General features: G+C 39.5%; 1 protein-coding gene across 1 annotated transcript in view; it reads right to left on the bottom strand.

Annotated features, from left to right (window-relative positions):
• The window catches only part of ppp1r9ba (protein phosphatase 1, regulatory subunit 9Ba), a 44,208-nt gene extending 30,654 nt beyond the window's left edge, over nt 1–13,554 (bottom strand). Inside the window, exons 1-2 of the mRNA XM_056234635.1 lie at nt 13,417–13,554; nt 10,255–11,658 (exon numbers count right to left, since the gene is read on the bottom strand). Of these exons, the coding sequence (XP_056090610.1) occupies nt 10,255–11,601 (1,347 nt within the window). The 5' untranslated portion in view covers nt 11,602–11,658; nt 13,417–13,554. The remainder of the gene's footprint in view (nt 1–10,254; nt 11,659–13,416) is intronic.
• Nucleotides 13,555–16,838: the final 3,284 nt, after the last annotated feature.

The raw sequence follows: 16,838 nt of genomic DNA, 5'->3' as shown, positions 1-16,838 counted from the left end.
CAGAGGCTTCAGTGTGGCCCGTTTCTCTCTCTCCAGACAGCAAGCGCTCGAAGAAGAAGACTGCTAAAGAGAAACGGCAGCAACAAGAAAGAATGAAAGAAATAAACGAGTGCGTTGGGCATTCCAGCGTGACCCTGGCAACCTTTCTACAACAGACTCCCTGTGAGTTATCCAAGGGCCGACGTTCTGCTCTCCCACACAGAGGGGAAAAAAAGCTGCTTGCTGCCACGGCTGGCATTTCTTACCCAGGAACTAGAAGTGGCTAAAGGTGCATTAAAGACCAAGAAAGACAAAGACTTTGACTCTCAAACAACACAAATAACTCCGTCCCACTCACCTCAGTCAAAACACCACCAAAAGAATGCTGCTTCTATCTAGTTAATGTCCTAAACGAATAAAAAAAGATACTGGCCAGTGCTTCATCCACTTGTTTTGCTGCTCCATAACAAAGAGAGCTCAGACTCAGAGTGGGACACATTCCATCCATACTGAAAACATCGGAGATAATTATGATGAAATTACAGCTGAAATAAGTGTCAAACCACATAGTTTTGTTTCAGAGCTTAGGTTGACTAAAGCAAGCAACAACAAACACAAATGCCTTTAGTAAGCACTACTAAGCGATTATGTTACATTGTTGTATTAAGCTTGCTTATGCGCAGAATTTTTACACTAGGAAAGACAGTGACTGCAAAGGTCTGACCTAATGGTTAAAGTTCTGAGCTGAAAACTGAATGATTTAAGATCAGCAATGTGATGTTTACCAAAACTCTTGTCATTATAATACAGTAATGCCGAGTTCAGACTGCACGATTTTAGCCACGATTGGTTTTGAGAAATCGCCAAATGCCCGAAATCACAGGCAAATCGGTGCTCGTTCACGCGAGTGACAATCACGCAGTGTGAATGAGCAAAGACGCAATCTGAGAGAATCGCCGACGAGTCGCCGACGCCCGTGAGATATTTGGCAGGCTAAATATCTGGACCTGTCGCCGATTCACAATCCTGCTGTGTGAATGTGTTCTGACTGAAAACGACATCGGCGATGACCGACAGCCAATGAGAGAGCAAGATACAGGGAGGAGGAGGAGGAGTTATAGACCAGAATATCAGTATTTTAATAGATAGGCCTATATTTACAATTATAAACAAACAGAAACAAAGCACAAACATTTGCATGACCAGCAGCAACAGCAGGACATTTGCAAAATTATTTATTTACCCCCATTTATCATTTTTAATAACAAATTCAGTGTCGCGCGAGAACCCATTTATCATTTTTAATAACAAATTCAGTTATTAAAATTTCACGCACGCGTGATCTTCCGTTATTTCCTTATCACTTCTCGCGTTTGTTTGGTTGTGAAACGTAGTTTGCAGACCAGGCAGAAGTTGTCAGCGATTCTTTCTTTTGTAAAGTCATGCAGTGTGAAACCTCCTGTCGCCGATCCATCGTGCAGTGTGAACACAGCAGCAACTGAATGTTTCCCCAGATAGTCATGGAGTGTGAAAACAACAGTGACCCGATCAGAGTTTCCGCTAGAAAAAAATGGTGCCGGTCAAAGTGACCGGCAGAGGTTTCGTTAAACGGACATTTTGATGATATGCCGCCCGGTCAAATATCACCTCTTAATTAGTCAAGTTGAGGAAAACTGGAGGCAGGCTATATAACTTAAAAAAATGACTCATTCATTTAGTTCGCTATTAAATAAGAGATCTAGCGCTAAAATCAGTTGTTTTTTTTAAATCAAGCTGAGCGCTCGTGTCCACTGCTATCAGTTGCATGCACGACGCGCTGCGCGAGTTGCGCAATCTTCACTCGGACGCGCGTTTCAATCTATCACCGTTGCGGAGACTCTACACAGGCGAAGCACTGCTACTTGGGCGCAGAGATATCACGCAACACCTGAAATAAAGCTTGCCACAAAGAACCGGCGAAAGTAATGATTATGCATGAAACATTTAAATTGCTGATAAATTGATAAAGTTGACGATGCAGACTCGACACCTTCTTCGCAGTAGTGAACGCGCCTAGAGAGAGAAATGCACACTTCATATGAATAAATTATTATTTATTAATCCAGATTCCAGGCAAATTTGTTGATGAAACATTGATTAAAATGGAGATACAATTTATACAAAACGAAATAAACTTTAAAGAAAGGGTTTCTACAAAACAAAACTAAATAACTGGTCAAAATCATGTCTGACCAATTCCAAATGTTTTCCGATAGGCCTATTGGTCCTCTTATGATCCTATCTTACTCATCTCATGCGGTTCCCTTTTCATATAGCCTAATCAACATACCGGTAGATGAAATAAAAAAATAATAACATTATATTTTTTATAAATATGAAACTTATATATATATTTTTTTACTTATAATAAGCGTCACACCGCTCTGCTTTGCTCACATGCTCTGGGGTGTAGCCTAATGCATGTGTGCGTGCATGTGGTGAAGGGGTGCGATTTTCGAATAATAATCAACCCAGCGATCTTCGAATTTTATTTTTGCTTGAAAATTTCGTTTTGTATAAATTGTATATTAATTTTAATCAATGTTTCATCAACAAATTTGACTGGATTAATAAATAAGAAGCAAATATAGTGGACAATATAGGCTAATAGGCTAATCAGGACACGGAGGCGTCGGCGCGTGCACACTTCTCTCTATAGGCGCGTTCACTACTGCGAAGATGGCGAGTCTGCATCGTCAACTTTATCAATTTATCAACTTTATCAATAATATCAATGGACCTGGCCATATTTGAAACGTCTCACTCAATCGTTTGTTGTTTAGATCTATATTACAGCGGCGTGCGCTTTATTTGAAATGCAGCATGCGATGTGGTTTAATAACTTTCTAACGGTAGAGCCTGTTCCTATAACATAGCCAAAGGTCGGTGTATTTTTGCTTTATACATTTTAGGCTTATTCTCAAATTCATATTGTGTTAAGAGGGCGGGATTATTACGCAATTTTAATCGGACAATTTGACCGGAGAGATTTAATTTTGGCAGACATTTCATTTTTTTTCCGGCCAATGTCCGGTAATTACCGGACAACGGAAACCCTGGACCCGATTATTTTGAAAATCGTGCAGTCTGAACTCGGCATTAGTCTACTAACAAGTCACTTTGGATACAAATATTTGCTTAATGACTAGTTAGAGGCTTATTGTGCTTTCACATTGTGCATTGTTTATGTGACATTACTGTATACAAATATAATGGCATCATATTATTAGCCCAATATTATAAATATTTTACAGCGTAATTATTATTAATTAACCTCAGCTTGTCTAAAGCAGATTTTTTTTAAAAATGGTTTCTGCATTACTTTTGCTTTAGTTCGTGTGCAAATCTTTATAATAAAAACTTGGCATTGTGTACTGCAAATATTGCTCTTATGATAAATTGCTTGTGATGCACCTCATTTGTAAGTTGCTTTGGATAAACGCTATTAGCTTATTATCTAAATAAATAAAGGTAAATGTTAATCAGTAAAGTATTGGTTATAAAAACCAATAATGCTTTATATCACTAAATCAGTATCAGTTTAAAGGCATAATGGCATATACAGTAATTTGTCATCATATTTGTCATCATAGCAAACAGAGCTACAGAGAGACCTTTTGCACAGTCCATTATTATAACTATTATGCAATCTGATACCTCTTTGTTAGTCATCCAATAAAGCTATTTTAATGTACGTCTCATACCAAGACAATCTTTGCCAGCCTAAATGAACGAGGTTTTTAAGATGGCAAAGCTGATGCAGAATGCAGAGCTCTATCATAAAAAGATAAACATCATCACTTAATGGCTCACAGCATGTGAGGCCAGCTGAATATTGTCTTTGAGCAAGAGGACATTTTAAAAGACATCTGACAAGACAGAAGCACCTCTAACCTCCTTTTGTAGCCAGTCCATCTCTCCCCAGGAGCAAAAATAACTGACGACAGGCCACTGAGAAACACCAGAAAGAATCAATCAGACTAGAGAGAGAAAATCAATGGAGGAAACGACAGATTTTCCCTGATTTGACGCCAATGCTTTGAGATCTGTTACCAATGCTTTGAGGTTAAGTGTTGATCTCTTAATGTGTCATGCACATGTATGCATGCATTATATAGCTACTGCAGCCAGTGCTGATAGATTACTTGCCAATTGTAGCCTTTTGCTGATTCCAAACTACATGATACAAATTAGAAAGTAATGTAATCCATTACACTACACATTTCAGGTGATATAATCGGACTACTTTTTGATTACTTTTGACCTAACTCGTTTATCACATTGAATTTGGTTTGTGAAAGAATGTGAATAATATGAAGGCTAATCAATAAAGTAACTGTAGTAGTCTGATTACAACCATTTTAAAATGTAATATAATCTAATTACAAGTACTTCATTATTTACAATTACTTCATTATCCAGATTACATGTAATCAGTTGCTACTGCAGCACAACACGGTGCAATGCAAATGATAATAAAACCCTGATAAATGTCGTCCTAACTCCTTCACAAAAGTACTAGAAGTTGGCTTGAATCTATACCAACATGCTGAAAATATAAACCATCAATGACAAAGTTGTCTTTGTCACATCCAATCAAGTGCACATCTGGATACTGGCTAACCTTTAATTCTTTAATTAAAGTCAGATTTGAATATTGGCCATCAATTCATATTTGCCTGACTGCTGTTCAACATATGATCCAGCAGTCTAACCTCATTTTACACCGGAAGGCTTGTAAATATCAAATATGGTGTCTGGGTTTGGCCTGGAGGCGTTAAACACATCAATACAATCATTCATAATCTGAAATGCAAAAGGATTCCTTTTGAATAGGCTACTATGATTCAATGAGCTGTAGTAAAAATGCTTTAAAACAGTGATCCATATCACATAATTTCTTACATTCTTCTCCCTTTTTGATCCCATCTTCAGCTACAAATGTTGAATAATCATGTCACATCATTCTCAAAATAGCTGACCAAGTCTGCCTTGTACTTAAGCCCCTATTTTTTCCCTAAGAATCATTGTAAACTGTTTTAAATGCCAGACAAAAAAAAAAAAGAAAGAAAAGAGAGAGAGAAAAAACATTAAAGAAAACAGCTTCCACTGCAAAAAGTCTTGGTGTTCTGTTCAGTCACCGAAAGCTACAAACAAGCTTTTGTTAATGCTCTCGTCTCCTAACAAAGAAAAACAACCAGAAAATGGTAGGAACATGAAGAGGTCCTTAATCACCATGGCAATTGACGTATTTCATAGGGTCTTTACTATATAACTGCACGTTTGACAGCCTTTTGCCCACAGATCGTACGTCCTCGATCTGACTGTGTGCAGTAGCCACCCACTGACTGAGGGGATGGGCAGCAAGAACTGTTTAATAAAATGAGGCCATACATCAATCAATAACCTCACCTAAAAGCTAGCCAAAGGCCCTCTATAGGATTTAAACAGTCCACCCCGTTTTTCAGTATATTATTCAGCTTGCCTAACAATGTCTCTGTCTGTCTTTCTCAATGTACACGACACGAGTGGATCGCAATATATCAGCGTTCGGAAGGTTGGAGGTTATTCTGGCAAACTAACTGTCCTGTTTGGTAACCTCAAGGGCTAAAACAGACAAATGACATATAAACAACTCATGTACAGGATGTACATCATGCTGGATGTTTCTAATATGCCAATGTAACGTGCATTTAGACTTCATATAGGGCTGAGCGATACTGTAGCTAAACAAGAAAATTCTATATTTTTCAGCCTTTTGATTATATTCAGTCTTTATGTATTTGTACTGAAAACAGTGTTATTATTGTTAACAAAAACTATTAAAAGCATTTTGTTAATTGAAATAAAATAAAATATAAATGTTATTTGATTTCAAATTAAAGAACTAAAATTACTAATTGTGAATAAGGCAGCGGCTATTTACACTAAGTATAAATAGCGATAGCTGCTATTTACGCTGTTTAAATAGCAATAGATTCTATTTACACTAAGTGAACTGAAAATAGCTGCATTTTAGCAATATGATATTTACACAATGAAGATAGTGATAGATTCTATTTACACTATGAAAAAATAAAACTATTAAGTATAAATATTAGTTAGATGCTATTTATACTTATAAATGGTGGCAGATACTATTTGCACCTCAGTGTTGTTGTACATTAAACGGTATGCAAAAATAAAATGGAGTGTAAATGATTATATTTATTACAATTATTAAATGGATGTCGCCTTATTTGGACAATAAAGCCCTCCCTAAACCTAAGCCTAACCGATAAACACTCTATTATTAAACACACGTTAGACACTTTATTTTCACTTTTCAAATATTTTCCTCATTTTAATTGAAAATAAATGCCTTTCCGATTTGATATGTGATGGGAAAAGGAAATAGAGCATAAGGCGGATTCGAACTCGGTACGATTTGCGTCAAAACTTTCTGCAACACCCCTTTACCCCTACTCTATTGCTAATGTTGTCAGCCAGCATCTTCTGTAATTTTGTCTGGCTCAACCAGACGTAAGTGGGCGGAGTTAGTGTATAGCCTCTACCAACAAGGTGGGCTATTTGCACTTTAATAATAATAATAATAAATTTTATTTGTAAAGCACTTTACATTTGACCCAAATCTCAAAGTGCTACAATAAAACATAATAAAAAAATTAAAGTAAACAATACAATAAAGACTAAAAACACAACATGTCAAACGGCGGGACTAAAAACAAACGTTAGTTATTAAAATAAGCCTGTGTAAAAAGATGAGTTTTTAGTCCTTTTTTAAAATTGTCAACTGTTTGTGGGGCCCTAAGGTGGTCTGGGAGCGCATTCCACAGGCAAGGAGCGGAATGCGGAATAAAGAATAAAGATTTTTACACTTTAGTGTAAAAAGTTATAAAAAAAATTTACTAATGATATTAAAAATGACAAAGCACACGACTAACAAAACATAAAATAAAAGCTAATTCTATATATTTATAAAAACAATAAAAGTAAATAAATAAAACTAAAATAACACTGACTGAAATTCCTTAAAGGGATTAAATCTTTTAATGAAAGAAGTAAAAAAAAAAAAAAAAAAAAAAACGTTTTCAAGATGGTTTCAGCATTGTTATTAATCATTTTTATTCAAATGCACCAAAACATTATTATTGAATAATTTTAAAGCATTTAAATTATGATTCAAATACTCACTGATGATGATTCAAATTATAAAACCAAAAAATGTATTGTAAATATGTGACATACTGTATACTGTAGCTCAGCCCTATTGATTACCCAGCAGCTTTTGATATCATTCTTCAGATACCGTGGAATGATGCATCAGTTCTGCCACGAGAACAAAAATGGCGTTTTAAGCTATGATGCTAGATTCGTTTAGCCATAGTTTGGCTCTAACAAAAGCAACTCAACATCCCTCTGTGCAGGAGTCACCAAACGGATGCATCAATGGGTTTCAGTCTCTCATTAAAAAAACCTGCACTGCCCCTTTAAGGCAGCATTTCCTTTTTTTGTCAGTTTCCTGCTGCAGCCTGATAATAACGGCCACATTCAGCAAGGCAACGACAACACACAGCTCTATAATTCCCTGTGTTATTGTCTGGAATCAGTGCTACCTTCAGCTCCATCACCACCTGTAGTGCAGGGCCAAGGGAGTGCGACTTTCTGGATTATGTGAAAGTGAAGAGAACGCAACTATTTTTAGCAGCAGGAATGGACACAATGTGTTGAGGTTGTGAGCTGCTAAAGCACACATATGCCAGCTGAGACAATCAGACAGAGTCCAAATACAAGTTTATTCCTGCTGTTAAACAGCAACACATAAGTGCAATGTTACACTGTGGTGGATTACTGTTCTGGCATTTCTTCTTCCTGAAAAACTGACCTGTATACTTTGATGTAGGGTAGTTGCAAACTGTAGTACAATGAAACGTGTAGGATTTACAAAAAAAAAAAAAAAAACTATAGTAAACAATTTTCATTCAGAAATTGCTAGTATATTTCACAAATAATTACAAAGAAATGCCAAGTAACATTGAATTTATAGTGTATGTCTTAAAGGGGAATTACGTCATTTGTCTATGCACCATAGGCTAATATTAATCAGAGACTAGCAAACTTGAATATCACTTCCTCTGTACTGATTTTCTTCCCACCTAAAGTTATGTATAAATTAAACCTTTCACTTTCTACACTGTTTTAGGATCTGATCGCATCTAAACCCAGAGCTTCTCACTCCTGAAATGAACTGGTACCAGTCTTAGATCACCTCCAAAAGTAAGGTCGACTTCTACCAACAGCTCTGGGTTAACCACCTCCCTGCCCTAAAATTGCTGTTGCTCTTCCTGTCTTTGAGAGGATAAGAGAGTCTGTCCACGACTCTGGACTCACAAAACACTTAATAATAAGGCCACTCTATGAACTAGATGTGAACACTAACCAACAACGAGAATACAGATGGTACAATGAACAATGACTAGGCCTATTCATGGCATGCAAGCAAACATTCAACAACATGTAACATGTTAACATGTAAGCAACAGCAGACATAGGACACGGATGGTTTCAGAAAGATATTTCATTCCTTTCCCTCACAGACAGAGTGAGATACAGTGGTCCCAAATTTGGACACTTTAAACACTTTATACATGTATGAATGCCTGTGCATTAGCTAGCACAAAGATTCAGACAGAACATTTCACAAATGTGAAAATATTAAACAACTGATAAGCTTTGAAGACTCACACTTTCTGGTAGTCAAATGTTAATAGAACATGTTCATAGTTGATGTGACCATCCACACCTGTGGTCAGACTGACTTCATTCATCCATTAAAATTGATACTGGAAGCAGTTAGTTAAAAGTGATAACAAATAATTGTGAAATGTAAAGTTAGTATCACAATGTCTAGCACTGTTTGCTTACAGATGATTTTATATTTAGGTATCTAGGTATTATCTATTGCAGGTATTCCAAAAAAAATATTACATAACAGTACCCTCTGATCTCTGATCCTCTTTAGGTTAATATATCAATAATGATACCAGAGCAGAAGGGACTAATGAGGCTGTGATCAACAGATACAAGAGCTTTTAGTCTAGCTGAGAGAAAAAAGGGAGAGGAAAAAGAGGAAGATGGTGAAAAAAGGGAGAATGTTTAAGACTTGACAAGCAAACGGGCTTTGGAGAGCTGGTGTTTACAGGTGTTCCAACTTGATTTTTATTGAATATCTGCAATGAAAAGGTCAAAATGCAGTCAAATGAGGTTAAAAAAGCTATACATTTCAAGCATTTCTTTTGCTACTGCAGTTATCGTTGTTCTGCTTTAAAGTATGTTATCTCTACACTAGGAACAAAAAGGGACCGTGACAGCCACAGTTTTGCAACACAAGGCAAACCCCCTGGTATAAAATCCCCTTGACGTCAGTGAGATTACACACAGTATTCACTTTAGATTCAGCATGCCTTCGGTATGCCTTCACTCGGAGCTGGCCATTCCCATGCTGTGAATCTAGCACCTGAAGAGCAAAGTACCTGACCGTTCTGGTAGCGGTTGCATGTCTTAAAGCGCAAAACACTACTTATCCCTTTGTTGAGCTCATGAACAGTTTGAAGCGATGGCGCTCTGATAGTGTTGGTCATCATGTGAATGTGCCATTGTCTCAAGAATACAAATTCAGATGTGAAAGTCGCCAAAACAGAGGAACACAACCATGTGACTCTCATGCTAAGAACACTTAGCATGCAGCACCTGACTAACCATGCAGTCTGAAAACAGCCAGCGAGAGAGAGCTCTTAAACCAGCAGAAGTGGGCCGTCAGCAGGGCTAGTGGCATGCGTATGCTATATCACAGTGCTGACGGTGCCCGGAGGTGACTCTGCAAGCAGTGAGTGAAGCAGTCCTCCCTTCATAGAGAATCTGTTTCTGAACATTTAAGGAGACAAAGGCATCTACTACTTGTGCGTCACACCAATAACAAACACACTTTTAGGCGTAATTCCCCAAAGAAATGCAATCTTCAAAGACTAGCTTCTAATTTCCTACTCCTGCAGCCATCCAAACCCTGCCAATCCACATTATTCATTAAAAATGGTGGCTACAAGCTATCATAATTTACCCCAGAAAGCCTACAATTGAAACCGTGCCCAAAGCTTTTAAGGTGGTGTACACTGCATTGCGAATGCATTCAATTTATTAAACAATGCGTCCTTGCTTTCACACATTTTAGGCACTTACCTTGATGGGGTTTGTACTGAAACAAATCTTCCTGCTGGGGGGTGGTTCATCTTCTACAGGCAACCCAGGGATTTCTGAAGAGCTGGATTCTGGTTCATAAGCTTCATCTTCCTCAGCCTCCTCATCTTCGTCCAGCTGACTTCCACCAGAGTCCTCTCCGATCCCGCTGTATGCGCTGATGTCCACCAGATCTGCTTCTGAGATATCCTCTCTGTGGGATTCCTCCTCAGCATAGACCTGTCCAATTTCCTCTCTTTGTTCTGAGGGCTCATGGCTTCTGGTGGCCTCCCCGTTTTCCAGAGAGGCGTGGACATCCGCCTGTACCAGTCTGCTCCCTGCATCCGGTGCTGCATGCTCCCCTGGTATGGAATCATTGCTTGATGCATTCTGGATCTCCTCTGACCTGGACGTATCGAAAACTGTGCCAGCACTGTCAGAAGCCACATCCTTGGATGGTTTGCTATTGGGTCCACCAGGTTGGATGCTTGTTCTACTCTTCGGACTCCCAGGTGCAGCTTCTTGGTCAATGCGCTGAGCTCCCTCCTCTTGATTTTCTGTTGGAGAGAAGGCTCGTGCCTTTCTGGTGGTGACTTTGGAGTTGATTTCTTCCACCTTGGCCGGGGTAGAAGGCAGCGGGGAGGTTGAGGATGGTCGGTGAAGGTTGTTACGCTGGTCTACTCTTTCAAATACTGCGCTCAGCTGGCTGACCGTAGGGGACACTGCATCTGCGGGACAGTCGCCTGCATCCAGCCTGTCCAATGACTCAGTGCTGCCATTGAAGCGAACCACCACGTCCAGACGACTGTCTTGGAACCCTGACGCCCGCTCTTTCTTTAACAGGATTCGATTAGTCGCTGCCTGCTTCTCCTGCATGTGACGTTGTTCAAATATCTTCCGTGTCTCCTGCAGCTTGGAGATGCCTGTGGTTGATCCACGGGATCCGCTACCATCAGTCTTTCCATCGAAGCGGCTAACCCGCTCTGACACAGTCCCGCCGAGTTTGAGCAGTGCACTGTGATCCACATTCTCATTTAGACTGCTTGCTCTGGGAAGGGACAGTCGGATCGTCTGGTCTGGGGCTTTGGCCTTCGACGGATCCTCTTCATCCCCGGGAGAACCCATCTGCATGAACATGTTCTTGATGCGATGCACATTGGAGCCGTACCTGCGGCCCCGGCCCTGTGGTCGAGGTTTCCCATCCTCCCCATTAGCAGCACTGGAATCTTTTACCGGCTTGAGAGATTGAATTCCAGCCTCATAGGCATTCCTGTGCGGCGATGCACTTCTTGCTACAAGGGTGGTGCTAGTGCTGCCGCTGGCTGCAGATGGGGGTTCAGTCTTCATCATGGTTAATCAAACAGCAGTAAAGACAAGTAGAAACAGCATAGCCCTCTGCTTCTCCTCCTTGTTGAATAAATAAGTAGAGGCAGCCATCAGGATCAGTCCATCATCAGCCAAAAAAGAGAAGAAAGTAGAAAGTATGAATAAGACAAAAAATAAATGACATATTTTATCAGATTATAAATCTATAAAGGGTGGCCCTTTAAACACTAAATCCACACTTATAAATGTGTGAACTTCATTGTATTATTAGATTAAAAATTATGGGATGAATGAATTAGGCTAAATCGCTTTGTAAGTCATTTGTACGTTTTTTTCTCATTTGTAAGTGGATTTGGATTAAAAGCCTCTGGTAAATTAAAACATTTAAATGTAAAATATTAAACCAAGTGACATCTGCAGACAAATTATGCTAGGCCTGTTCTCAGAACTCAAGTTCAAACATAAAGTTCACATAAAGTAAAGATGAAAGAGACCTGGTTTGATATTTTGCATCTAATGCAATGGCATTCATTCATTTTAAGTGTAGTTTTAAATGCCAACATATGTTTTACAACTCAGTAGGGGCCACACATACCATAAACAGTAGCTGCTCACTGCAAACACCTACATGTTTAGTACCATAATGTGTGTTTTTTAGCATTCATTGACAGCTCTCCCATGGCCACACAGATGCCCCAGGGTCATAAAGCCAGAAAAGACACATTCTCAGACACCTCTTACTTTGTTTTAGAGTTAACTTAAAATTGCACTAAAACAGGAGTAAATGAAGATTTAAGACTAATTTTAATTTAGAACCTTTTAAATAAATAAAAAAAACAAGTAAATAAATAAATACAGGCCCAATACATACAAATATGAACAATATCAAAGACTGTAAAGGAAACGGTTTACGCACTGATGCGAAACACTTCCGTAGGCCTACTGTAATTTCTTTGAGAAGTACTTTCAACTATAGCCCACATCTCAAATATCAATGCTTTCATTGTTTTCATAAACATAAACTATTCATTTTGGCAGACAACAGTATTTAAATAAGACTGGCAGCTGTGCTTTGGAACATGGTAGCTCGTTTCTAGATGGCGATTAGACAGACCATCTTAAACCAGCAACAAACCATCTTAAAGTGGCCGAACTGGTTTTTAGAGAAAATTTTCAGCTTGAACAAGAAAATTAACGTTACCAACTAGAAGCCTGCAGCTACCATGTTACAAAACGCAGCTCCAACAGGGTTGGATCTCTGTAGACGTCAAATTTATCTTTCTGTCAGATAAAGGAAGTCAGATCATGAACGAAACCGTAAACAGAGGCACAAGAACATGAGACCATTTCAAGTCATTTGATATATATTTAACGGTGCACAAATCCTTGGTAAATACCATGCATACTGGCATGGACAGGCAGGCTTTGTTGTGATCCCATGCTGCTGCTGATGCCAGTAGATTACTTATCTTGGCAGCATGAAACAACCAGCCTTCAGGCGCCGAAACATCAGCTGTCGTTTTAATTTCGCTTAGATCGAGAGGTTCCTAGTGTGCAAGACAAACCAAATCGCTGATTAATATGGTAAACTGTAAAATATATATTTTCTGCGCCGCTGATTGTGTTGAAGGAGTGTCAAGAGATTGAGGTTGCAGCCTGTCAAAACATCACATTAGGACCCTGCGGAGCGGGCCGCTCTCGCTCTCTCTCTCTGCAATGATGCCTCGACTTCCTGCATCCTCTACCGTCCAAATAACGGTTCCTACCGTTAGAATCAAAGAAAACGAGGAAAAGCGCAACATACAACGTGCCGCGCTCTACTAAAAAAACTGAACGTACCTTGTTTCTCGTGTTCATCGAAGACTCCGTCCTTTAATCAACGCAAAGTCCATTGGTTCGCAAATCCATTGTGTCCACGAGCCGTTTTCGCCCTCTTGATTTCCCCCCACGAGCGTGTGACGCGCATGCCCCCTCCTCTCTCTCGCTCTCCCCGCTTGCTCTCTCCCCGCTTGTGCCCTTCTCTCCTCTTCACAGCACACAGCATCGCAGGTTATTTTAACCTTTTAAGCATAATACGATACATATACACCGGTAACTTGCACAACAATATTACACAGCAGCAGCATATAAAGTAGTAGTACAGTCAGTACGCTAGACAGAAGCAAATATTTTATAAAGCATAGGCAACCATGTGTATATTAGTTACATCCCGTTTTAATAAACTCTCTTCCTGTATTTCTTTATTTAAATATTCTTATGTTCTTTATTTTTCTAACCATAAATAGATGTATAGGCTACTTTAAATGTGGTATATTCCATATGTGAATTCGCCCTATTTTATTTTATTTTTTCCTTGTTCCCTTCCTTTATTTACTTTTCCATTTCTTATCATTCTTTAATTCGACCTATGTTCTATTTCAGGACTATAAATGGTTTCAATGTAATGAAAACTGCTGACAAATCCTGCCAATATGCTACATTCTGACGAGACAGACAGACAGACAGAGATAGATGCAGATTATGTACTGTTTCCTTTGAATCTCTAAAACAAACCACTGCAATCAATGCCTACAAGAAAGACACACTTCAGCGACATGTGGCCCTCTTTCTGGGCAAATCCTGGTGTGTAGAGAGCGACATCGTGTGGGGAGTTTTAGAAGTTCAGAATATCCCTAACCATTATCCAGACTGTAGCCAGGACAGCGGTATGGAATCCCACACCCTGGGGAGTCTTTGTTACACTTCCATTCTGTGATTGTGGAAACCGTGTCTGTGGACTCTGAATATGGACTGAAGATGAAGTGGGACAGCCTTTTCAGCTCCATTTGCATTGGAATTTGACATGCTGCTGCAAAGAAATTTGAATTAAGGGATAAAGAAGATTTTTACTCAGCCCATGATGTTGCACACTGCAGGCACAAAAGATAGACAGATCATCTGTGACAATCTTGTTTGTAGGCTAGGAATCGTGTACAGGAGCTATGAGCTGGCCAACGAACACGCATATTATTTGACTACAATATGACTTTTTAAATATTTTGGATTGACAATGACCCACATTATCAGTTTTTTGTAGATAACAAACTCATCAAAAAAAAAATTTGATTTCATGTGTAACTGAAATGGTTGCACAAAAATAGCATTAGAAAACCTGAATATACATACTATTTATGAAACCGGTTAATTCAAAGTTACTGTATAGAGAAGTGTGACTCTCTCATTATGTTCCTGGTGACAGCAGAGCAGCAGGAGCAGATGATTGAGACTTCCTCAGGGACTCAGAACAGCTGAACGCTGCAGTCTCTTTGCTAACATCTGTGTGGTTTGCCCCAGCAACACCTCCATATTGCCTGCCATGGTGACCCATATTTCCTCTGATAGCCTACTAATCTCACTACTCACATAACACACACACACACAGACTCCCACTGCACTGGGGTTTTATGCATGAGTGTGTTCATTGAAATCGGATCACACTAGCTATTGTTTGTTTGACATTGATCAGACTCAAAGAGATCACAGGGTGCCACCTCTGGATACTGAACTGCTCCACATGCATCATTGCTCAGTTCATTATTATCCTGTATAGGTGAGTAAATAGCCCAGGAGTTGGTGACGAAAAAGGTAGCATGCAGTGTACGTAAGTGTACGTAAAGCAGATTATTGATAATCAAAAGAATGATATGTTAGATTCCCCTGTTATCATTAAATTAATTTTTTTAACCTTTTCCAGTTCTGCAGTTTAGCCTACATTGTTATGAATTGTGTAGATTGTGTTTAATTTTCCAGAAAAAAAAGAAAATCAGTCAACATCCCAAACAATATGCTACCACATTTCATGCCCTATAGGAATCAACGTGTCTTAGGTATTTGGTTATACAGGTCCTTCTCAAAAAATTAGCATATTGTGATAAAGTTCATTATTTTCCATAATGTAATGATAAAAATTAAACTTTCATATGTTTTAGATTCATTGCACACCAACTGAAATATTGCAGGTCTTTTATTGTTTTAATACTGATGATTTTGGCATACAGCTCATGAAAACCCAAAATTCCTGTCTCAAAAAATTAGCATATCATGAAAAGGGTCTCTAAACAAGCTATTAACCTAATCATCTGAATCAACTAATTAATTCTAAACACCTGCAAAAGATTCCTGAGGCTTTTAAAAACTCCCAGCCTGTTTCATTACTCAAAACCGCAATCATGGGTAAGACTGCCGACCTGACTGTTGTCCAGAAGGCCATCATTGACACCCTCAAGCAAGAGGGTAAGACACAGAAAGAAATTTCTGAACAAATAGGCTGTTGCCAGAGTGCTGTATCAAGGCACCTCAGTGGGAAGTCTGTGGGAAGGAAAAAGTGTGGCAAAAAACGCTGCACAACGAGAAGAGGTGACCGGACCCTGAGGAAGATTGTGGAGAAGGACCGATTCCAGACCTTGGGGGACCTGCGGAAGCAGTGGACTGAGTCTGGAGTAGAAACATCCAGAGCCACCGTGCACAGGCGTGGGCTACAGGTGCCGCATTCCCCAGGTCAAGCCACTTTTGAACCAGAAACAGCGGCAGAAGCGCCTGACCTGGGCTACAGAGAAGCAGCACTGGACTGTTGCTCAGTTTTGCATGTCATTCGGAAATCAAGGTGCCAGAGTCTGGAGGAAGACTGGGGAGAAGGAAATGCCAAAATGCCTGAAGTCCAGTGTCAAGTACCCACAGTCAGTGATGGTCTGGGGTGCCATGTCAGCTGCTGGTGTTGGTGCACTGTGTTTTATCAAGGGCAGGGTCAATGCAGCTAGCTATCAGGAGATTTTGGAGCACTTCATGCTTCCATCTGCTGAAAAGCTTTATGGAGATGAAGATTTCATTTTTCAGCACGACCTGGCACCTGCTCACAGTGCCAAAACCACTGGTAAATGGTTTACTGACCATGGTATTACTGTGCTCAATTGGCCTGCCAGCTCTCCTGACCTGAACCCCATAGATAATCTGTGGGATATTGTGAAGAGAAAGTTGAGAGACGCAAGACCCAACACTCTGGATGAGCTTAAGGCTGCTATCGAAGCATCCTGGGCCTCCATAACACCTCAGCAGTGCCACAGGCTGATTGCCTCCATGCCACGCCACATTGAAGCAGTCATTTCTGCAAAAGGATTCCCGACCAAGTATTGACTATTGAGTGCATAACTGAACATAATTATTTGAAGGTTGACTTTTTTTTGTGTATTAAAAACACTTATTTTATTGGTCGGATGAAATATGCT

This window comes from Rhinichthys klamathensis, unplaced genomic scaffold, assembly GCF_029890125.1.
Source record: "Rhinichthys klamathensis goyatoka isolate OS25496 unplaced genomic scaffold, OSU_Roscu_1.1 h1tg000401l_1, whole genome shotgun sequence".
Taxonomy (NCBI): Eukaryota; Metazoa; Chordata; class Actinopteri; order Cypriniformes; family Leuciscidae; genus Rhinichthys; species Rhinichthys klamathensis.
The sequence above is the reverse complement of the archived record's forward strand: the minus strand, read 5'-3'. Positions and strand labels throughout refer to the sequence as shown.